The sequence below is a fragment of the Orbilia oligospora genome (assembly GCF_000225545.1).
Source record: "Orbilia oligospora ATCC 24927 unplaced genomic scaffold scaffold00007, whole genome shotgun sequence".
Taxonomy (NCBI): domain Eukaryota; kingdom Fungi; phylum Ascomycota; class Orbiliomycetes; order Orbiliales; family Orbiliaceae; genus Orbilia; species Orbilia oligospora.
The window spans coordinates 323,061-345,803 of record NW_011645564.1 but is presented as its reverse complement, the minus strand read 5'-3'; the positions used below and the strand labels follow the sequence as shown (position 1 = coordinate 345,803).

At 46.1% G+C, this 22,743-nt stretch overlaps 4 protein-coding genes across 4 annotated transcripts; 2 read left to right on the top strand and 2 right to left on the bottom strand.

Annotated features, from left to right (window-relative positions):
- Window positions 1-4,936: 4,936 nt before the first annotated feature.
- AOL_s00007g101 (uncharacterized protein) lies at window positions 4,937-5,869 on the top strand (the record flags this gene model as incomplete). Its single annotated transcript, XM_011120002.1, has 4 exons — window positions 4,937-5,075; window positions 5,133-5,430; window positions 5,491-5,555; window positions 5,613-5,869. 4 exons carry the CDS (start codon window positions 4,937-4,939, stop codon window positions 5,867-5,869), a joined length of 759 nt encoding a protein of 252 aa, XP_011118304.1.
- A 4,620-nt stretch (window positions 5,870-10,489) lies between these two features.
- AOL_s00007g100 (uncharacterized protein) lies at window positions 10,490-13,579 on the bottom strand (the record flags this gene model as incomplete). The annotated part of the gene is made up of 5 exons (XM_011120001.1): window positions 10,490-12,342; window positions 12,419-12,628; window positions 12,690-12,826; window positions 12,938-13,337; window positions 13,429-13,579. 5 exons carry the CDS (start codon window positions 13,577-13,579, stop codon window positions 10,490-10,492), a joined length of 2,751 nt encoding a protein of 916 aa, XP_011118303.1.
- Window positions 13,580-13,955: 376 nt separating this feature from the next.
- AOL_s00007g99 (uncharacterized protein) lies at window positions 13,956-15,106 on the bottom strand (the record flags this gene model as incomplete). The annotated part of the gene is made up of 2 exons (XM_011120000.1): window positions 13,956-14,701; window positions 14,791-15,106. The coding sequence occupies 2 exons, from the start codon at window positions 15,104-15,106 to the stop codon at window positions 13,956-13,958; spliced, it is 1,062 nt and encodes a 353-aa protein (XP_011118302.1).
- A 5,521-nt stretch (window positions 15,107-20,627) lies between these two features.
- Window positions 20,628-22,550, top strand: AOL_s00007g98 (uncharacterized protein; the record flags this gene model as incomplete). The annotated part of the gene is made up of 3 exons (XM_011119999.1): window positions 20,628-20,838; window positions 21,068-22,106; window positions 22,172-22,550. The coding sequence occupies 3 exons, from the start codon at window positions 20,628-20,630 to the stop codon at window positions 22,548-22,550; spliced, it is 1,629 nt and encodes a 542-aa protein (XP_011118301.1).
- Between the last annotated feature and the right edge of the window lie 193 nt (window positions 22,551-22,743).

The window sequence follows — 22,743 nt, the reverse complement described above, 5'->3', positions numbered from 1 at the left end:
TCGTTGGGGGAGAAGGGAAAAGGAATAAAGAAAAAAAATGATGTTACTATTATTTCCATTGCCACTTGAAACTTGCAGGCAAGTGATGATGTGGCACGTCTGTTTGCTGCATTGCCAGTTTACAAGCCTAGTCTCGTTCGCAGAGTCCACAGATCGCCATAGGGTGTCGACATGTATGCCAGCATATCACAATACTTAATTTACATCCTGGGTTAAAATTTTTTTTCTAAATTCTTGGGCATGATGCATGACCAAGACCAACGGCCACGCAGTAACAATGTTATTATTGCGCAAGGCTGGGTTACCAAAGGAGCATCTTCTCGGGAAGAGCGGTCAAAAAAAGCACATTAGTACACAGTTGTTAAATAACTCTGAGACATAGACAATCTTGTGAAGTGGCATTACCTGTGCCGTCGAATCGCATGTAATAGCATGATATTTGAGGTGCATTGAAAGCAACATGGGTTATAGATTTGAGATTTTTTTGAACATAGTTTTTTGAGGTATGTTGGCGGTCGTATCGGGTATGGATGTGAACTGATGGTGCATTGAGCACAATTTAATGGGTTAAATTTTTTTCTTAATTTGTGGCCAAACTAGTATTGTAAAGTTGTCCAAGATAAATGAGATTTTTTAGCATCTGCATGGACAGCGAGAATCCCTGAAATATTGCCTGAATCGTCAAGTTGCACTGGTCGAATTCTTCGTACCGATGGTAAATAATAGACCTTTTTTTTTTAAAAAAAAAACAAAAAAACATTCGCATTTGAAGGATAGATTGATAAATATCTGGCCATAATATTGATGGGGGACTGAAAATAAAAATCCTGGTGGAAGTTGTTCATTCGGAAATACCTAACAACGGCGATGTTTCACCAGCGATAGGGTCTACTAGTTCCCGCAAACTAGCGATGCCAGCATGCACTTACTCGGATTGCAGTTGGGGTATTTCGAAAACGGCAATCCTAAACACTACTAGCGTAGTTTCATGGCCTTATCTGGAAGGTCGATAGATGATATTAGCCTGCGACCACGGATTTGGTATAATTCTAGGGAGGATTGAACCCCAATAACGTCCCGACTTCCATGTGAGTATCGTCTTGACCCTGGTACAGGTTGGAGGGATTGGAAACAAAAGCAGCTATGTCGATCTAAAACTTATTGCGCGCTCCGACGGGGTTCCAAGCGTGGAGTGCCACCGTGCCACATAACAGATCCACGAAGTCCTGTGAGAGCGTTCAATCATGCTTCCCAGGAAGATCAAAGGTGTTTTGCGGATCAAGGCGACATAGGTGCGGTTTGGATCGGTCTTGAAGAACACCCCGCATGATCTGAGATTAGGAGCCTCGTGGGTTTGGTCTTCGGATGAGCTTAGCCGCTTAAGACACTCGTATTAGAACTAATTCGTCTGGAACAATAATATTAAACAATGGAGCTTTGTTAGCGGATATGTTTCAAATCTGTTAGGGTTTCATATCAGAGTTTAAGCCATGATCGAGTCTTGATCAAAGCGTAACGCTCAAGAGACGACGTTGACCGCAACTCCAACGCAAAAAGACTGTTGTAAGGTGGGTGTGTAAAATGGGACATCGAAATAAGAATATTCTGACTTAAGTCGATTTTTAATATGATTCTAACGCCCAATAGGCGCCACGGAGAAACCCAGGGTACTTAAATACACCCGTCTAGGGATAACGATACAGACAAAGGGATAAAGCCTTTAGCTCCCACGCTACCTTGGATATTCTGCGTACAACTGCGGGGACCTCTTGTCATGAATAACTGTTATCTCAGCCGGTCGGTGTTTTGGTGTGCATCGATCATCTTCAATAGTGGGGTTTTGAGCGCCTCGCTATCCAAGCTGCATGAAATATGCTTAATCCGGTAGACTGAACGATGCATGATACGGCTAGGAGATTGAATCGCATCCATCGCTGGTACAAGTCCGAATCATCAACCAATCCGGGCTGGTCTTGGGGGCATGGGACTTGAAATTAGCTGATGAAATTTGTGGGTTGGGGGTCATGACGAAATAGAAGGCTACAGGAAGCCTTTTCAGTTTGTTCGCAGGCCTTTTTACTCCAGTAGAAGGTCCTATGGGCCACAGTGCACGGATTTCGCCTGAAATAAGTATACCTAGCCAGAAGCAACCTAACAACAGGGAAACTCCGCTCAGTACCCCCGAGATGGGAAAAGACCCCACATCGCTTGGGGGCCCCCTCGAGCAATTTACAGGTATTTGTGCATCTGAGCACCGGTATCGCACTATTTATGGTCCTCTTGGTGGCCACTAGGAGTGACGTGACTCTTTTATTCACGCATGATTACATGCTTCCTCTCGGCATGCATATGGACGGCAGTCGATAATGTTCGCATGTAGGAATGGCTTTTGGAATCCCAACCAACAAAGGATTAGCGGTATTGGCCGTAGGCGAGGGTTTGGCCGCATCCGGAAAAGTATCTTCATATACCATTCCGTCCTATCTCGTTCCTAGGCAGTATATGCAGAGCCGGGACAGTACAGCATGACGAATTGGAATAGCCACCGTTTCCGCCAGCATGTAAGTATCGCCCGGCAGGTTAGTTGTCGTTTCCGGTCCAGACTTTTCTGAGAAGGCCTCCGTTTACCCGCAGATATCGTGTTGACACGCTAGTTGTATGCGTGGCCGATGCACTGGAGCGCTGCTGGAACGTGAGCCATATACGGAGCAGTCGGAGTTATTATTGATCCATCTATTAGGAGCACTTGCCATGAACTGACAAGTGTAACGTCTGGTCTCCTTGCTGTCCGAAACCATGCCTTCCGGATTTGCCTCCTGAAACAGTTGGTTTAAATTCTGGAACAGTCTTAAAGAGACATCGCGTCTAATTGTCTCTTTTGTTGAGGTTCGTGTAGTGGCTTTAAAATAACAGACCTAGGAAGGAGGCTCCCCGCGACAAGCTGATAAATTTTGAGTACTCGCAAGTTAAGGCAGCCCGAGTTAGCATTCCAGTCTGCAAAAGGGCCCGGGCGGCAGTCGCGTCGTAGACTATCACCATATACGTAGGGTTGTAGCGAGGTAGAGGTTTTGTATTGGGCCGTGAAGTAGGGCAACCTAGCTAGAATGATGGCCGCAGAGTCGTGTGCATTATCTCAGCTTTAGGGGTGCCGTTATGTCCTTGTGCTTGGATGCCTCAAAAATGTGGGGATTGTGAGTTTTGCTGAGGTAATTTGCCGAACAGAGAAAAGAAAAAGGAGAGGGAATCAAATATAAACCACAACGGCCAACAACATGCCGCGTGGGTTGTAGTTTTGCTGCTTGCTGCCGATTCAGACGATGTTAATTTGGTAGTTTTGGCCGTTTTATCTGATTGAACTCTTGTGTGCATCGCAAACAGTCCCTCGTGCCCCATGTTAGCAGGCTGGACCCACTCCTGGAGTTGTTGCCGATGCATTCCACGAGTAGAATCCTGCCAAGTTCCCTGGCTGGGAAAAGTGACGGAACCGAGAGATCGATCGTTTGTATGGGTAATCACAAGGGATCTTGGATATTTAATGTTGGGAGTTGTAGGTCCGAGCTGCTTCATCTGTAGCCGCCACAACTACTTCTAAGTGGGGAGCACCATTTCAGATCTCGGAGGAATTTGGGGCTTATCGAACATTTTTCCAATGACAAGCATCGCTAGGTTGACCAATCGGCTGCTTAATGCATTTGCTGTCCATGTGGAGGGGCCAGGCTGTCGGCTTAGGTGCCTCCCCTCCTTGAAGAACCAAAGCCCAAAGTTTGTTTGCCCATCAGTCTGATATTTCCGGCTCTTAACGATGTAAAAGTTTCGGCGACCTCCTCTTATGTTTGTGGGTTAAACGCTGGGCTGCCGGCGGTTGGCACAGCTTTATCATAATGAAGCTATTTAGGCCATCCATTTTGACTCGCGCCACAGTCTTTGGAAATCCACAGCCCCCAAGCTCATGAATAAGCAAATCCATAGACTTATTTTGGTGCAAGGAGAACGAGACTGGCTGTCTTCAATGCCGTTGTTAAGTCGAATCTTGGCAATGCTAGTCCCCAGGGTCTGTTGACGGCCAGCAAGGTTCGAACTGACACTTTGGAACGGGCATAAGGGCGGAACTGCAGCAGGTTGTCTTCCCACCTTCCCCGCCTTGTCCGATATGTAAAAAGAATAAAGCTGGGTATACATGCTTTTTTTTCTCTGTAATTGAGAAGCGCTAGTGGTGACTTCAGTGCCCCGCTTAAAGAATATGCGGGCTCTGTGTTTGCTACCTAATCTTCTGCCATGTGTCTCGTTAGTGAGGTAGCAAGTTAGGCTATGAAAATTGGAACTAACCCCGTCTGTGGTGTGCTTTCCAAACCAATTCAAAGATCAGACGAGTATGAGTGTGAGCATTTCGTTCTCATGCTTCGAATCAAATGATTGCGTCCGATTTTGATGTAAATTTAGGCTTGATCGAGCTAGCTGCGCAGAACCTAGCTCGGGTGATGGCGAGCAATTAGGTTTGGAGCGGTCCGAACTTGCATCCTGGCCCAAGTTGCAGAGCGTCGACTCCCGCCCGGGTCTACCCTTCTGAGACACAGTGAGCTGACTTGCAGGCAACTTGGGGTCGTCCAGGGAGCTGATATATACTACCGAGAAGGCTAAGACAGCGTTGATGGTGTGCAGCAAGGCCATCCTATATAGCCCGCTGTATATGGGGTTAAAGATCGGGTGTTTTTGTCAAGCAGGGTGCAAGTGGGGGGGCTCCCGACCCAAGCAGACCCTTTAAGCCCTGCGTGTTTTATGCCGAATAGACTGGATTCAAGGAGGGGCGGATGCAGATATAAAGCTCTCCCACTCTAACCCGCATTATAAAGCCCTCTCAGAAGCCACAAAAAATAACAAACAGATAAATTAGTCCAACAATCATCAAAATCAACCACACCCCGTAATCGAATACCAAATGGATCACAGATATCCTCAGGACGATAACACCGAATATGAGATCCCCCGAACCCACAAGAATCGTAGCTATCAGGACGCCCAAGGGGAATACTGGATCCCGGGAGGTGGCCAACAATACGAAGATCCACAGCTTGCGGGTATGGGATATGTGTCCGGTCCAGAACGGGAACTATGTTAACCAGGAACCGGTCTAGGCTCGACAGTTATAGACCCCCGACTCCAATATGAAGACTCATCACCAACTATACTTCCCCCAGGGACGTCCATCGCAAGCTATGGCGGGTATAGACAAGCGGGATACCAGGGGTATGGGAGCTCCTCTTCGTCGCACCAACCCGCTGCCCAATACTATGAAAGTCAACAGCGACAACCCATTGGTGGCGAAGCCGGATATGAACACGGCGCATATGAATATCAAGAGCAAGACATCGCGAGTACCTTTCCGCTGATCCACCCTCATGGGACCGATGAGTCCGATCCTCAGAGCTCGGGGTAGGTATATACACCCGACTTTGAAACTCCTATGATCATGCACTGATGACGTGGCTAAAGCGACCGACTGCGGCCTGAAAAGAAGTATCTGTGTCCAGTCGAGGCTTGTGAGAGGAGCCATGATGGTAAGTGAGCTGTCCCGCAGATAGTTTAACCATAGCGTTGCGGTTAACCAACTTAAGGGTGTGGCTTCACAACTCTTAACGACCTAGAACGGCACGGCCGATCGAAGCATGGAGATGACGGCCAGTATGTAGAATGCAGACACGAAAGGTGTCCAGACAAAGGGAAGCGGTTCCCGAGGAGGGATAATTTTGTAGACCATTTCTGGCGGGTCCATGGAAACGGGTCTACAAAGGAAGCGATGAAGGCCTATGCGCTGGAAAAGGCCAAAGAATGGATGGTGGTAAAGCAGGCGGGGAATTGGTCGAACCGATAAGACTAGTCGCCCTATGTTATAATTAATTATCTGTCCGGCTATGGCGCCAAATATTCTTTGCTGCTAGGGATAGTTCGATTCTCTTGCTGGACGAGCTCAAGCGGCCTGGTGCTTAGCTTGCATTTGCGTTGTGTTTTCGCCTTGCATTGGATTGGATTGGTCAGAGCCGGCAATTTTATATATAGCTTCGAGTAACTAATGAAGTGCATCCTTTTGGGATTTTCTTTTGGAGCTTTGAGCCTGTTTAGCCGGGCGCGCGGAGGTGGAGCCGGTAATGCAATGCAATCTGTGGAGATACGGCATCAGGAGCTGCTATCCTGGAATTGGGAAGCCGTCGTAGGTTATAATTATCGTGATTCGAGGGTCTTGAGACAGCTGGCATGCCGCACAGAACTCGACTGAGACATCCAGTCGCAAGGGTTGGGCGACGGTAGCCGCTGTCGATTTTGGATTGGAAGCGGATATCCATTCATGTATTAGGCGTAAACTCCCCCTCCAACTCCAACTCATCTGCCCCATCCAACAGCTGGTCCCCAGACCGCTTCTCGGCACCCAACATCCATAGAAATGCTCCAGTAGTTTCTCAAATTTATATACTCCAAGTGGTTTCTCTGAAGTCCATCCTTCAACTCATCCTGTTTGGGGACCAAGTGGACGAGTATGCTACGTATCTGGACGCGCATGCCATTATATATGGTCCGACAAGTGACAAGTTGAAGAGGAACAAGGCGCCCGAAAGTGGGGTATCATATCCGGCTAGGCTAAGTGGTCAAGCCTAGGGCGGCCTTCGAACTGTTGGTGGCCTCATTTCCCAGAGATGGCCATGGTCAAGCATTACTGACTTTAGGATACTAGACCGCCTTGGAGAAAGAATGCTCCGCAAATTAGCAAGCCTGAAAACATCGCGATCGATATCTTCCTTGGGTTGCGTTGTCCTGGCTTACCCAAGACCGTCCGATAAGACACGTTCTCAAATATCTGGACCACAAACCGCTAGTGTCAGAACTAGTGAAGCAGGTCAAACTTTCGGAAATGAGTTTGAATAAGCACGGCCCGCTGCACCACTCTTCTATCGACGGAGGTTTAGGAGATTCCGAGGCAACGTCCTCGGGCCTATGTGTGCCATGAAACGCGTTCGCAAGGAGATAGCTGTCGGTAGGATCGCTTCAGCGGAATGTTTGACGAAAGAGAAGGGACCAGGAAGGGGGGTTCCGCGGCCTCCTCAACGGATAGGAGGGTGTGCGCCTATGCCGTAATAGGCATTATCGAGCTTTGCGAGCCTGCGCGGTTCCAGGTTGCTTGCCATACTTGTAAAGGGAAGGGGTCTTATATAATGTGAGAACAGAAAGGCACCAGCTTTCGAATTGGTCGGGCAGCGACCCCGCTTTAAAGGGTCGAACATTTGTTTAGGCAAGGTCGGAAAGATAGCAAGCTCGCCTATCCAGCCCGGTTTATTGGCCACCCGGAGCAATGCTGAATGTGATACATTGTACAACCAGCCTCTGCCCGCTTTGGGGAAACGGGAACAGGGTCCCAGGCTAGTTTTAAAACTGGTGCGACTAGGCGGCTCGCCTTGATCTGTGTCTGAGGTTGCTGTAGAATGGCCGTTGCATTGATGGGGTGCAAATTCTTACATGATCAACCTGAACTTATGCATCAACCTTCGGTTACCCTCAGCGCAATGGTGGCTAATCCGAGTTCCTGGTTCGCAGTCGTGGTTGTGGGCCGCCTGTTGCATTTTTGTGGTTTCACCTCAAAATCTAATTGCAACCGTCTTTGCTCGGTTCCATTGATCCAGTAGACATTGCTCATAACAGCAAACACAGCCGATAAACCGGAAAACTACGCAGCTGCTAATGAGCTTCGCGTCTTTCAGCTCTCGGACTAGTCTAACTCGATTAGACAAGGAAGCCCCCATCCTATGCATGAGAACGACAGGGTAGAGCGGAGAACTAGCCGGTCACCAGGGTCCGTGTCTCACGCATTGGCAAAAGTTCCGAGTTGTCTATATGCGCGGTGCGATGGAAAATCAAGTCGTTAAGACCCAATCAGCAGTCGCTCATTCGCCCCCAAAGAAGGTACCTGTAATTTTGGTTTCGAGAACCTCAATCGTCATCTCCTCGCGGAATTAGCGTACAAAAAGCTTCTAGTTGAATCACCCCATCGTTCATGAGTAATTGGGTCCAGACCATTTTGTATTCCTCCCCAACGTCAGTATATATATCAAACTGGAGGGTGCCGTTGATAGCCGTGATCTTGCAGATGCCAGATTGTCCCTAGGATTAGGGTTTGTGGTCCACGACCGACGTTTTCAACACGATGGCTAAGTAATTAACCTGGTTAGCACCTCAAAGATTTCGCAACCTATAACTTACTAGAATAGGAATTTACCTCTTCCATGCTTTTGGCTTGTTCGTAACATCTCTCATCTCTCCTCAGCGTTACTATCCACGTTCTGTTAGTTGGGCGCGTGTGTTTCGGTGACCTAGATTTAAGAGGGAAGCGAGAGCACTTCAAAGAACCCCATGACCAGGACATGAGTATTCGCTTGGGACGAGAAGGCACCTGCCAATAACTTCTTTGGATGGTTTGGCTCGGCCATTGGAAGCATCGGAAAGCCGGTTCTAATAGCTGTTCCAAACCTCCAACGAAATAATAGCCTAGGGCAGGTATTGAAACTCAGGCTGTTCCCCACCATCCAACGTTGCCCCCCACCACCGGCACTAGTAGCTCCAGATGTGCATCTAGTGCAATAAAAAACATTCATCCACCCATTTTTAACTCCCTAGTTGACACTTTCTCTTTGCTCTTACCCTAAGTTTAGCCCAGTTCTAGTCCAAGTTCGAACAAGGTAAAATCTGCCCATTGTTTGACGTGTATAGCGTCATTTTAAGAGTCCTTCCGAAGCTATTGGGTAGCAGCGCATTGAATCTTTATTTGATAATATCTTGTACGTCCCTTGGGTTCACTTTGTCAGCTTAGCCTGGTTTTCTCCCTTCCAATATTCCAACAGTCAATTGCTCATACTACCTCATAGCTCTGATAAAATAGTGGTTTCCAATGATTCCAGGTCTTTCTGTCGAGTTCTATAATCAAGTGAGGATGTTGTTGCCTATGAGTATACGTATGATTGTTGTCGATGGGAACCTGGGTACTTTTGGTGTTTGAGTTTTCGATAGTACGCGTCTACCGACCAACAACGTACATGTACCTAGGCCCTCCAATGCTAAGCATTTTGCCTGCCATATCGCCCCACGAGACTATAGCCGAAGCCCCTATCCTGTAATACTTAAGTACTAGGTACTTACCTAGACCTTTGCATAAACCAGTCATTTAACCTTCCTTTATACCCAGACGACATCTGTATTGGGGATAGCCTTCCGCCCTCCAGCTTCCTCCGAACAGTCTCCCACCGAATAGGGTTCAAATCCGAATGCGAATGCAGGAGACATTGCATTACCGCCGAATCAAACATGCAGGACAGCGAATCAACGTAGGTTCCCCACTATGGACGCTCTCTAATAGGCTCTCAAGCTATATTACCATCGACCCTGAGCGGAATCCACAATCTATTACCATGCCGGAAAAATCACTTTCATCTCTTCAAGTCTGCCTCTCAAGATGATACAATGCTAGTTACCGAGTACAATTATATATGTATGGTGACAGATCTCATTCCACCTCCATAATTTGGGTACAATCAGCACACAATTAAAGTGAACTTTCCTGCTCCATGTCGGTATTGAACTAATCGGACTACATCTATTCACTTAGTGTCCATTGATCTTATACCCTGATATTAGATCTCTGCAATCTTAAAGCATCATAGTATTCGGTCAAAAGAAATAACCCCCTCATGGGAAAAAAAAAGTGTTCAAAGACGTTCGGTGTCGTATCCAGTCTTGAGGACTTGGAGAATCGAAGCCGCGGTCTCTAGGCCAAAATTAGTATGCCATAAATTGAAGATGCGTGCTTTTAACCAGAAAAGCAAAGTTAAAAGGAGAGGAATTTCTAGCTTTAATCCTCAGCTAATTAACACAGCGCAACGAGACTCGTACATACTAACTTGTCTATCGTATCTCCACTTCTAAATTCAACCTAAGACTGTCACCTGGAAGCGAGATCAACCGTCACCAAAGAGAGTGAAATTGAATTTACCTATTGAAAAAAATTGGCTTGTTCATGATTCAACCCTAATTTCGGGCCGAGGTTAAGTAGTACACTCCATGTCGATATCAGGGCTCGTTTCCTGGGACCAGAGACCGGGTTCTTACACTTGACAAAATAAACCTAACCCGTAGTACCGACAGTTCAAATTAGTTTCGCTCTCGAGCATTTGGTCGAGCATGTGATCCATCACCAAAACAGGTGCTAAACTCACAAAAGCGTGGGATTCCCAAATACTTAATTCTTTGTTAGCACTGACTATGTTTTATTTTTTGGCGCCATGGCGCCATCCATACATAGGCATTTACACAGCTTCTACGGTGTCCTAAATCTATGTAAACCATAGGGTTCCATAAGATAATACATCTATAACTGGCTTTTCCAGGTAGGATTTTCGAGATTTTTGCTTTAATATGTGTCACTAGACTAATTTATATATATCACATATCTAAACTAACTTAGTTGGTTCCTAGTATTAACACGTGTGGCTGCCGTAGCACCTGCCAGCTTCGCACCCTCTCTAGGTGTGGTCCCATCCCCTGGTCTATTCTCCTTTAGCCATTTTACAAAGTCCTTCGAACTCTTAAACCTAGGAATAGTACTCTTTCTCTTCCTATCTTCTATAATCTTCATATGATTCACCTCCACTTTAAATTTCTCCCTAATTCTTCTTTTCCCATTATCTCCGTTCCCAGTTTTCACGTTGACATCAGTAGCCGTGATAGCAGGCGAGGACGGTGACCTCCTCCCTGTATTCTTTGACCTCGGTGAGATAGATGACGGTGTCCGGGGCCGGGGGGTATTAGTTCCCCAACTGGCTATGCTATTCTTTTGCGGAGAAGGTGACCGAGTTTTAGGGGAACTATTTGTACCATGGGTACTCTGATTGCCTTGAGCCCCGAAATTTATACTTTTCCTTAAACCTTTTGGGGTGCTTGGAATACCCCCCCTCGGAGAGGCAGGAATGCTGCTGCCCCTATTCCTCAGCCCCCTCTTCAACCCTTCTGGTACACTTCCCATATCCATATACCCTCCTTTCTTTTTCGAAGACCCCCATTCACCGGCATTCAACCCGATAATCCCACTCTTCTCAGTTGCTTGCCTGCTTGATCTATCCATAACAACAGGAAATCCCAAACTATCGCTCGTGATATACATGTCCATTGGTGAACCCCTTACTGCTGGTTTTCTAGTAGTGGGAAAATCTGGTGTTTCAACCACAGCATCGTCGTCTTCCACCTCTGCCAACGATAGCATCTTGACTCCGCCCCTAGTATCCGTTCGCTTCTCTGTATTTCCTTTGATATTCGGCAGTAGAGCGTTGATGTTCAGACCGGGTATGTTCTGATACCCTCTTGAAGCCCTCCTTTTATCCCAATCTCCAGTGTTAGGGATGCTATTTTTACTAATTACGGAAGGAATACTCCCACTCCTACTACCCACTATCCCTGGTAAGACCAAACTTTCTCGCTTCTTTTCTCCCTCCTTCAACCCAACCAACCCAGGCCCCCTTGGTTCTATCAGAAGCGGCAGACTACCTTTACTCCGTTGCATGCTCAACAGTGGGTTGCTGGTAACCACTGCCTGTGGCCTAGAGCGCGCTAGATTACCACTAGTGCCACTTCCCTCATCTTGCCCCTGCGAATTATCCACCTGCTGTGATTGTTGTGTAGCCAACTGTTGTGACCTTGGTTGTTGAGAAGCATCGAAGCATGGTAGGTAAGGGTATAGCCGGTTATAAGGGTCCGAGACCTGAATACTTTCCCTTCTTGAAACCTTATCCACGTTTGCTACAGGAACGGTAAGCTTATCCCTAACACCCCTTCTCTGATCCAATGAAATTCTGTTGCTTAAAACCCCTGGTGTAACCATATTCCCGATAGCAGGCAGAATATTAACCTCATCTGGTAACTCCATACCTTCCCTACTCCCACCACTGTCTGAGTTCTCAGTAGACCCAAAAGCGGGCGTTTCCCTCCCGGCACCCATGAAATCTTTTAAACCGTCAGCGAAGGAAGTAATATCGTTACCATCCTCTTCTGTAAGGAGGTCTTCAACGGCGGTAATAGAGCTTATGGTGCGCTCGATCGGGTTCGAGGCTTGTGAGGTTTTGCGGGTTACAGGGATGTAGTGGTTCTTCATATTTGGGACCTGATTATTATTGAAGTTGCTATTAATATTGATGTTACTTATGGTATCTGGATTGACAGCGGTAGGTTGAGGTGGGTTGTCGACTTCTGGGGTTATTACTATCGGAATCGAAGGAGCGACAGAGTTATGATATAGCGTAAATAGCCGTTTTTCTCCTTAGATAGACGTCAGTCGCCAATTTCAAGAAAGATAGTTCTAGGGAACATAAGGTTAAATAGATAAAATGCGTACCTAAATCAGAAAATGTACTGACATCCCTTTCTCTCCCCATATCCCATCGAAAACAGATGGAGTCATCTGCTACCCGTTCAGCATGAACATAAACATCCTCACAGGATGAATAGAAGAGTTCGAAAAAATTCTCCGAACGTCTGAGTTTCGGGATTGCAGCTCGAAATAGATGGTATGTTCCTGCGTTTGCTGTGGTTGGTTCACAAGCCGCTGTAGTGAATCATATCAGCGAATCTATATCGTAAAATAGAATAAAATAAAGGGCACTAACTAAAATATGCTTTCCCTTCTTTGATGCTGGGATCTAGGGTCCCGGTAATCCAAGATCCGCTCATTGGCGGTGTAAGATTTGGTCTTATATTTGGAGATCCAGCGGATGGATCTATTGGATCATGCAGAAACCGTATACTGCTCGTGTATGTTGTATCATTGTTAGCAAAGCTCATGCATGCCTGTCCTCCCTCCATTGAATATCCCTGAAAATATCACGAGAACTATACAAAGCAAAGAGTCGGATACCTCTCAGCACTTCCAAGCCCATCCACATCAACCACAGTGTCCCCTTCCCTGAATCCTTCTGAGCTTCTACTCCCATCTGGCACTTCTAATAGTCCCACCATACCCTCCTTTGCACTACCCTCGTCAGCACCAAAATAACCAAACACCAAAGATCTAGTCTTTCCACTCAAGCTCCTTAGTAACGGGGTCTTAACATCTTCCATCGCCATTTTTGCGCGTGTGAAAAATGAGAATGCGGATGTAGATGTTGAGGATGGAGTTAGTGATGATGTTGCAGGGATACGCCAGTCCGCTAACCAAATGCTTGAAGGGGGGTAAATCGCCTCGGGCTTGGTGGGACAGGTCAAAGAAGGATTTTGGCGGATAGTGAGGGGGTGGGAAGGTGTAGTTGGTGCCGTTACTACCATCCCAATATATTAATATATCAGCTAATCGCTTTTATTTTGATATGGGGGGGGGGGGGGGTGGACTTTTATCAGAACAAAACGTACTTAAGAAGCTATTACTAGCCTTAAACGGCCCATTAGTATTTTTAACAGATACTACTCGAAGGAGGAAGTAACCACGATGTTGCTGACAATAAGTCGTCTGAAGCAGTAGGCCCCAAACGAGAAGCCACAGACAATGTTCTTTGACTGACATCTTATCTGCCTCCTTATGTTACTGCTCTGGTCCATGGTAGTGCTGAAGCCGAGGTTGCTATCCAAATAGCCATGCTAATCCTGGTGGAACAATCCACGTTTAGTGTGGGCACACCCGTGGTCGATAACGCTCAATGAAGCTCAAAATGTATCATGCGTGGTATAATTCACGAGCCACAGAATGTAACATTTCCTATTTGGGACAAACTATGTTGGCAAAGCCACAGAAAATTCTTGCACGGCCACAAAACCTGCGAGGCCCATCATACTCTATATGATCATGATATGCATGAAACTTCTATTTCAAGCCTTGCTATAGTTTTGCTGTTATTATTGTATTTATTTACATTAGATGGTATTACCTGCTAATTTATAGCTTACTTCTCTTCATCACTCACTAGCTGCCTCTCATGTTTTCCAGCAAACCCTCCCCACGGCGGCACCATATAATACACAATCCCATGGAAAACACTAGCAGCAATAGTGGCAACCCAGTGAATCCAATGCCATGTAGGGAAGCTACTCCCCACATAGGCTCCAAAACATCTAGCAGGATTCATAGCTGCGCCGCCATACCCCGGTCTCGTAAACGCCATACTAAAAGCCGTGGTGCCAACCGCTAGACCCACAAATATAGGGCCCAAAGATGGACCAAATATCTGTCTTTGTCGAGGATCCAAACCAACACCAAATGCCATGAAAAGGACTACTAAACTTGCTGAGAATTCATTTGTGAAAGCTGACGATACCGAGATTTCTGCGGGGTTAAGCCAGCAGCCTCCGACTTTGAACTCGCGACTGTCGTAGGAAGCTCGAATGAGGAGACCGGCTAAACTTGCGCCAATGATCTGGAAGGAGACGTATAGTATCGCACGCGGTAAGCTTGTTAACCGTGTGAAGAAGGTTGCGATAGTGATAAGTGGGTTTAAATGACCTCCAGTGACCGCCCCAAAGCAAAAAATATACATGGCAATAAAGATCGCCGAAGTGACACCCCCAACCAATGGCCCTAGGAAAGAAGCTGTTGAGAAAACTCCAGATTCCGACGCTGGATCTGGAGGAGGAGGATAGGCAGCTGGAGACAGTGTTGACCAATCAGTAGCATACACCAAAAGCATAGTACCTAAATTTAAATTGGCTCCGGAATCAGTATTTATGCCTAGGCTTACAGTGCAGAGAAAAATAAATATATCAAAAAAGACTAAAACATACCGACACCTTCCACCGCAGCCGCTTTCCACAGAATTGCCTGGCGAAACCCGCGTAAATCCAGCGCTTGTTTGACGGTCATATGCGTTGCCGCATCGGGGATATCTTCCAAGACCGCCGCATTCTTGGGATCGGCTCTATCGAGCACAAACTCTTGATTCCCACCCAACCGCGCTGCGAAAGGTGTCGTATGTATATGAGCTGCTCTTAAAGGCTCCGGTACTGACTTCGAATGACGGATGGTTCTGTGTCTCGTAGTCTCCATCTTCTCCCCTGCACCCTCGTCGCGTTTCGGATTCGCTTCAATTGCAACCGACATTTTCCTTCGATGAAAAACTTCCAAACTTTTGTCTTTGCACAGCAAAGCAGATGTGAAGAGTAAATTATCAAAGAAGATCGAATGAACACTACTTATAGTTCAGTCGGATCACGGCGGCAGTTACAGTCTTTTATTAGGAGACAGTGGTAGCAGTGCAAATCAAGGGATTACATTGGCTGCTAGCCATGATACAGCGGAAGCGAAGCTGTTGATTAATCATTTGTTAGTAGACTAGCAGCACCGTTTTGGGGAAACTGACCGTACGCCCATCCCCAACCCCTTGTATCGTGTCGTATCTCGAGGTCCCCAGCAGAGCTAGCTAGCTAGCTCTAATACGGAGTAACAATATTTAGGACAAAAAGTATACAGTATGTCGCCTTGGTCGAAACTAGTCTATTCAAAATGATTTAAATTGCTAGGATAGGAACACTTGAGATCTCGCGCCGGGACCTATTGTGAGGACCCTAGGTTAGTTGTACGAGTACCCAACGCCAGGCCTGTTAGGCCATTAAAAAAGCCAGTTAATGAATCAATCGCTGATACCATTGAGGCCTTTGAAATTGAGGACCTGATTATATACCTACTAGGTAGATTATGCCGATCATAGTAATATTCCACGGAAGTTTAGCAAATTTAAGAGCCTTCCGCTAAAACCAAGATATTCGGTAGGGGTAAATATAAGAAAGCTGCAGTAATGCAAAGTTAATTGACAAGACCGAACAAAAATCGGAAGGGAAGAATTCAAAACATGTAGCGAATTCGCGCGAAGTGATTTGGCAGGAGCCATGTTACTCGGAGCACAGGTTGCGACCGCCAAAACACCACACCAACAACACATAAAACAAATGGCTGTTGAGGGTTGAACGTGTTGTCTGCTAGAATGCTAGCAAGGCCGCTTAAGCAAGGCTATCATATTTTAGATGAGCTTAACAGCATTATTCCACCTTTAGTGCCCCTTAAATTGTCTTATTGCCAGATTTTTCACCTATGGGTGCTCCATTGAATCCTTAAGTTACCACTTTTTATACCCTTCTCGAAATGCGACATTATCGGATTTAGTTATAATAGTAGCATGGTATCGGTCCGGAGCCTAAGCGCTAGCCCTTTCATAAGATTATATTAAGTAGGAAGCTTAGATTAACCCCGGATCGCTACCAAGATAACAGATTCATGCTATAAAAGCGCTTCAACTTTCAAACAATGTCTGGCTTCGAGATCGCAGGCGTGGTCATCGGCGCCCCAGCAGTAGTCGGGCTGCTTATCAAAACCTCCATCAAACAACACCATACCTTCCAAAGCGCACAGTCAGCGGGCTCAGACTTTCGGCGATATCAGTACGAGCTGAAGGCAATGTGTGTAGAACTTCAAGGATGGGAAACTCGCTTGGAGTTTTCGGGCGGTAATCTAGCAAATATCCTTGGCGCGACATCTTTACATTATAAGACTACCAGTTGAACAAAAAATATGGCATCACTTGCAACAGTCCGGATCTACACCGAATATCTAGCGCCCGCTCATCTCCACCAGAAACTTCAAAAAAGGTAATTCGAAATTCTTGGATCAGTCGTATACGATTTGGTTCAAAGAGCCACCCAAAAAAAGGCCCGTCAGCACTCTCATAGAGAGCACACTTGGCACTTTGTCACTATTAAAAGGCAGTTTCCACGATAGTTTGCAGTTGGGCCTTAGCTGCGACGAGAATATTTGCCTAGTTTCAGCGACCGATAAAGCCAGACCGCTCCAAAATTCCCCTGACGAGGTGGACTTAGACATTCAGATTCCTGGGCTGGACAAGCACATCATGGATTTAACGACGAAGGCGCGCGATTACCACAACCTCTTGACAATGCTGCAGCGCTATCAATGGGCTATATATAATAGCAGCAAACTCGAAATACTAGTCCGACTTAAACCTCTATACAAACTATCTTCACAAATTAACAAAGGATAACTTCAAGGGTATGCTGATCAGCTGATTGCAGTCTCTTAAGAAATTCGACACTTTAATCTAAAGTTTGAATCAGCAGACGTACTGTGCCAGCTCCTGACCCCATTTAGCGAGTTTCAGGTGCGATTTGTACATTCTCATCCGCTAGCTCTAAAGTTTTTCGAGCGAGCAGAGGATCCGGAGCCCATGAAGATGGATGATTACCTACGTCTAAGAGAATTCTTTACTCATTACCACCATCCACGCTTAGTCTTTAATTTGCATGACATGGGTGGCATAGGAAAATCCCAATTCGCCCGTCAGTAGTTCTAGAAGAATATAAAGTGCGAGTAGCCCATCTTCATGAACAGGGTGCTCAAGCGGCTATTTGCCTCGTTGGCGCTAGTATCGAACCCGAAGATCATTTGCGAACGGCTCAAGATTGGGCACACGAACACAATAATGTTGCTCATTTTAATTTATGCATTCATAGATACCTTATGGAGCAGAAAGTGACCGGGAATTGCCCGGGTTTGACACCAGTCTGGAATATTATGAAAGGTCATCAACTCTACGAGTCTATTGATTCCCTAAGAAGATACAAAAGGTTTTGGAAAGAATATGCGCTAGCCGCAGATATTATGAAAACACCCATTCGAGTACTCGAAAATACACTCAGGATATTCCCGGACCTGGGCCGAAAGGAACCTTTTTATGCTCAAATGAATATTGATTGAAACAATATTACTAGCCCTCTCATGTCAGATTTCTGCGACTCCGAAGATATTATTCGTCAAATCGAAGAGACATTAATATTGCAAATAATTAAAGCTTAACAGCTAGAAGATTCATCAAATATTATACGGTTTGAATTACTACGGGCCTTATGTCGGAGAGCACTCGGAGGCTTTCGTGGATCAATTACTATATATGAACGATGCCTTGCAGAACTTACTGATGGAAAGCTCAACGGCGGCGTGGAGTGGATCTACAACATCCAATGAAAGTGTGGCCCAACATATCTTCAATTGAACCAGTTTGACGATGCAAAAGAACATTTTCATAAATCCCTTGAGGCGTGTGGAGAAAGTACTAAAAACCGTGGAATGATGACTTGGACATTGACGCAATTGGCTCGCATAAAGAACGCAAAAGAGGACTATCTGAGTGAGTGTGTTTATCTTAGAGAATCTAGTCGGTCTGCTGAATTACATTATGGTCTTGCACACAACCAAACCCTGACCATACTTTGCCGTCTCGAAGAAGTCTATAAAAGACTTGGTCAATCAAGAAACACTGAACAGGTGTCAAAAAGAATCACAGAATGGGAAGCCGCCTTACGACCTCAGATGTCTAGATAACAATAAAATCTTTTTGAGAATTATAATCAATTTCAATCCGCTTGGTCATCTAACTTTCAATAGCATAGCATATATGTGTGTAGGCTTTCTGTACCTCGGTTCCTCTCCAGGCCTTGTGAGCATGAGTACGACTAGATGGCATGATAGCACGACACTGTCTATAGCGAAAAAAAAATTGATGAACCATGTTAAAAACTTTAAAATTTCTATACAATATTACATTAGCCAAGGTCTTGTCCGAAGCAGATTATATGTTTGCCTAGTGTTAAGCTCGAGACTTTATAGAATGCGTGTGTATGTTGTCAATGTGAGATTCGGATGACCGGGTCATAGCCATTCGAGGCTGGTGCGTTGTGTAGCAAAATGCAACATTGGTCTAGGCGCCTTTGCAAGGCCTTAAATTGGGTCGAGTCTCGATGCGCGCAAAACTGCTAGCACTATAGCGTTCTCAAGCTAGTCTACTATAGACGTGCTATACTGACCATAGCGCGGGTGTAACTATCAGTATTATAAACATCCAGTGTCCCGTCATGTCCTTCTTATATTAAAGTAGTTAGAAAATAGCGTAAATTTCCCATCAGATATCAGAGATATTAAACAAGGCAATGATATATAATCCTTTGACGTCAAATAATGATATTTCTAGCAATTTTTCTAGTAAGGATCCTTTAACCCCATGCATTAGCTTTAAGGAAGAAATTAGTAGTTTTTTTAGATGAGAGCTTTGGGGCTTGCGTCGTTAAGTAGTCCATAGGATCGGTGTGACGTCTCGTTCTAGCTAGACGCCTAAGGAGTCTAGAACTAAATCCCAGTGCTGATTTTAAACTAGTTCCGGTACCAAGAAATCAAACAAGATTTCCGAGCAGCCACGATATCCTCGTCTTAAGATCTTCTTGGAATTCCTGTTCATTGTTTTTTTTTTAACAAAAAAAGGGAAGAAGAAGAAAAAGCCTTAATCTTAGAGCCTCGGCTTCCAGCTTCAACGAAGAACTTTAGATGAGCCACCCGATTTTAACAGCTATAGCTGATATTTCATCAGCATGGCCAGGTGACTGGACTTCTGTAATCCCCAAAATGGACTGCTCCGAGGGGGTTAAATGCCTAGTTGTCAACGTTGGATGCATGTGCAAAAATGGTCACACGAACATCGAAAATCACCGCCAAGTTAGGCTGCCCTTCTAGTTTTATTTGCCCTCGATGATGCGATATACGAGAATATAAAGACATCGAGATCTCATGCCATAATAACGGTATCTGCAATGTTACTTTGGCCCTTCTCCACAGCTATATCCAATGCAATGGTAGTGTGTAGGTGCCTTCATGGATCCACCGCAAATACCACACGCCACGCCCTTTTTTTTTTTTTGTTTCCATTTCAAGTTCAAAATCTTCTCGGGTCATGAATTTTTCATGGAAATACCGAAAATCGAAATCTGCAACTGAACCCGCAATTCTGGGCGATATGCATGACAAGAGAAAGTCACGGCTGCCGCAACGGGCTAGAGCGTGACAGGACGCCATCAGACCCCTGCAATCGCATCATCCGCCTCCGTCGCCTATGCTGCTTTCCTTGTTGTCCATCCCACGTTTCGAACGGACTCCACCTGCCTGACATAGACGATGATATAAAGGCCCACCCGCATTAATGTATTATGTATAACCAACCAACCGGCATTCACCCCATCCTAGCCTATATAAAAGTCAATAGTAATTCGCTGCCAAGGAACAATCAGAATCCTGTCAGAATATAACGTTGGAGGCGAGGGGCGAAAAGTCAAGGGAAAGTTCTTGTTCGCTTCCTAATTTGGACAACCTCCTCCCATTCCAACAGGTCCTTTAACAGGTCCCTGGTCCGAGAACACATTTGAAGAGTTCTTGGAACACGTCCCAACTGCGAGAGAGTCCAGAGAAGCTGTGAAAATTCTGTAAATGTCTTGTGTCACGCAATGGTGCCTAGTATGACGAGCTGACTGATGGACTTTGAACAGACAGCTTCAGTACAGAAGAACAGACAGTCAGTCAATCCCGTCTCTTCGTAGCCACCGGATAAGGGTGCATGTCAGGATACAGAACTCGGTGATACCGTATCGATCGAACAGGAAGGATTGAACCTTCAGTCAATAAAATGGCCAGCCGGAGCTCAAAAGAAGCTCTACTTCCACGTTCTTCCTCCTCTTCCATTCCATCATACGGAACTACCTCCTCTTCTTCTGCCTTTGTAGCATCGAACAAAATGGCGAAGGACCACTCCCCGCCCAGTAGTGAGGGCGCTGGAGCTACCGACAAGAAACTCGAAGAAAGAATAGGCACCGAAGGGCTCGACTTACCCGTTTATGACAATGAAGTTCGAACAGAAGAACAGACGTATGCGTTTGACGACTCGCGCAAGATTGGGATTACTGGCGCCGGCTTCTTGATCCTGAATAAGATGATTGGCACAGGCAGTAAGTCTATACATTCCTTGCTGGGTTTTCTGTTACTTAATCGCCCAACGTTGCAACACTCAACACATTTCCCTGCCTTCCCTCACTCTCGAGCTTACCCCTCCGTAACCCCTCATACCCCCTCGAGACTACGAAGATGTCGATAGTCTCGTGGCCCCTTCACCTATACAAACGACTTCAAAGGGAGGATCCTACTTAGCTAGAATAGCACTAACATGATGAGCAACAGTCTTCTCAACTCCCTCCGGCATCTTCGCTGCCACCGGTTCTGTCGGTGTCTCTCTCATGCTTTGGGTTATCGGTGGTCTTCTCACCTTCTGCGGTCTCTCCGTCTTCTTAGAATTCGGACTTGCTATCCCCCGTTCAGGCGGTGAGAAGAACTACCTCGAGCGCGTCTACCGGTCTCCAAAATACCTCGCCACCTCCGTCTTCCTGTCGCAGATGGTTCTTCTCGGCTTCTCCTCCGGTAACTCTTTGGCTTTCGGAAGATACGTGCTCTTCGCTAGCGGACGGGATATTGCAGACGGCTGGCAAGCCCGTGGTATCGCCATTGCGTGTATTACATTCGCCGTTCTTCTCCACGGTTTACTTCCCAAATGGGGTATCCGACTCTTTAACGTCCTAGGAGTCTTCAAAGTCTTTATCCTCCTCTTCATTGTCTGCTCCGGATTCGCGGCCCTTGCTGGTCACCGTCGTATCCCGGATCCACATAATTTCGACAATGCCTTCCGTCTCGAGGTGGGTGATGGATATGGTGGTGGTGGTGCCTATGCCTATGCTACGGCACTGCTTAGAATTATCTACTCCTACAAAGGTTGGGAAAACGCCAACTACGTTCTCGGCGAAGTAAAGAACCCAAGGAAGACACTCAGCCTTGCTGCTCCAATCGCCGTCGGTGGTACAACTATTCTCTACGTCCTCGCCAATGTCGCCTATTTCGCTGCTATTCCCAAAGCCGAACTTGCCAAGTCTGAAGTCATCGTCGCCGGTATCTTTTTCAGAAACGTGTTTGGAGACAGTGCCGGTGCACGGGCCCTACCAGTGTTTGTGGCACTTAGCAACTTGGGAAACGTTCTGGCTGTTAGTTTCGCACACGCCCGTGTTAACCAGGAACTCGCCAAAGAAGGCTTGTTGCCATACAGCAAGTTCTGGGCCAGCAACTGGCCATACAACGCCCCATTGGCTAGTTTGTTCCTCCACTGGATCGTGACTGTTATTGTGCTTATCGCACCACCAGCTGGACCCGCCTACAACTTCATCGTTGACCTGTATGTCCTCATTTCTTTCCCCTTTGTTTATGATTTAGACGATGACTAATCTAGTGATGTAATAGGTACACCTACCCAGGTGCTTGGATCAACGGTTTCGTCGTCGCTGGCCTTATCTACATTCAATTCAAGAAGTCCGAAAACTGGACATCGCCATGGCACACCTACTTGCCCATCAGCATATTGTATCTCCTTGCCAACATCTTCTTGGCTATTGTACCTTTCATTCCACCAACAGGAGGATCAAACCAAGACGGATATCCATACTACGTATTCCCAATTGTCGGTGTGGGTGTCCTGCTTCTAGGAGGTGTCTACTGGGCTTTGTGGACCAAAGTTTGGCCCAAGATCGGAGGCTATAGGATTGTTGCTGACCGACATGTGCTGGATAATGGTGAAGAAGTTATCAGATATAGAAAGGTTAAAGTTGGTCACTCGGAGTAGAGATGTTTCTTACCAGTCCACTCTTGTCATTCCTTGTTAGAGTGTGCATGTTTTGTTTTCTGCTTAGCGGGGGTTTTAATTATTTGTCATTCCATCTTGCAGTTAGATGCATTAGATACCTATTGATAAGGGACATTGGCCATATTGGTGGCTTAAGATGGCCTGACAGTTTGGTTACAGCTATACCAACATA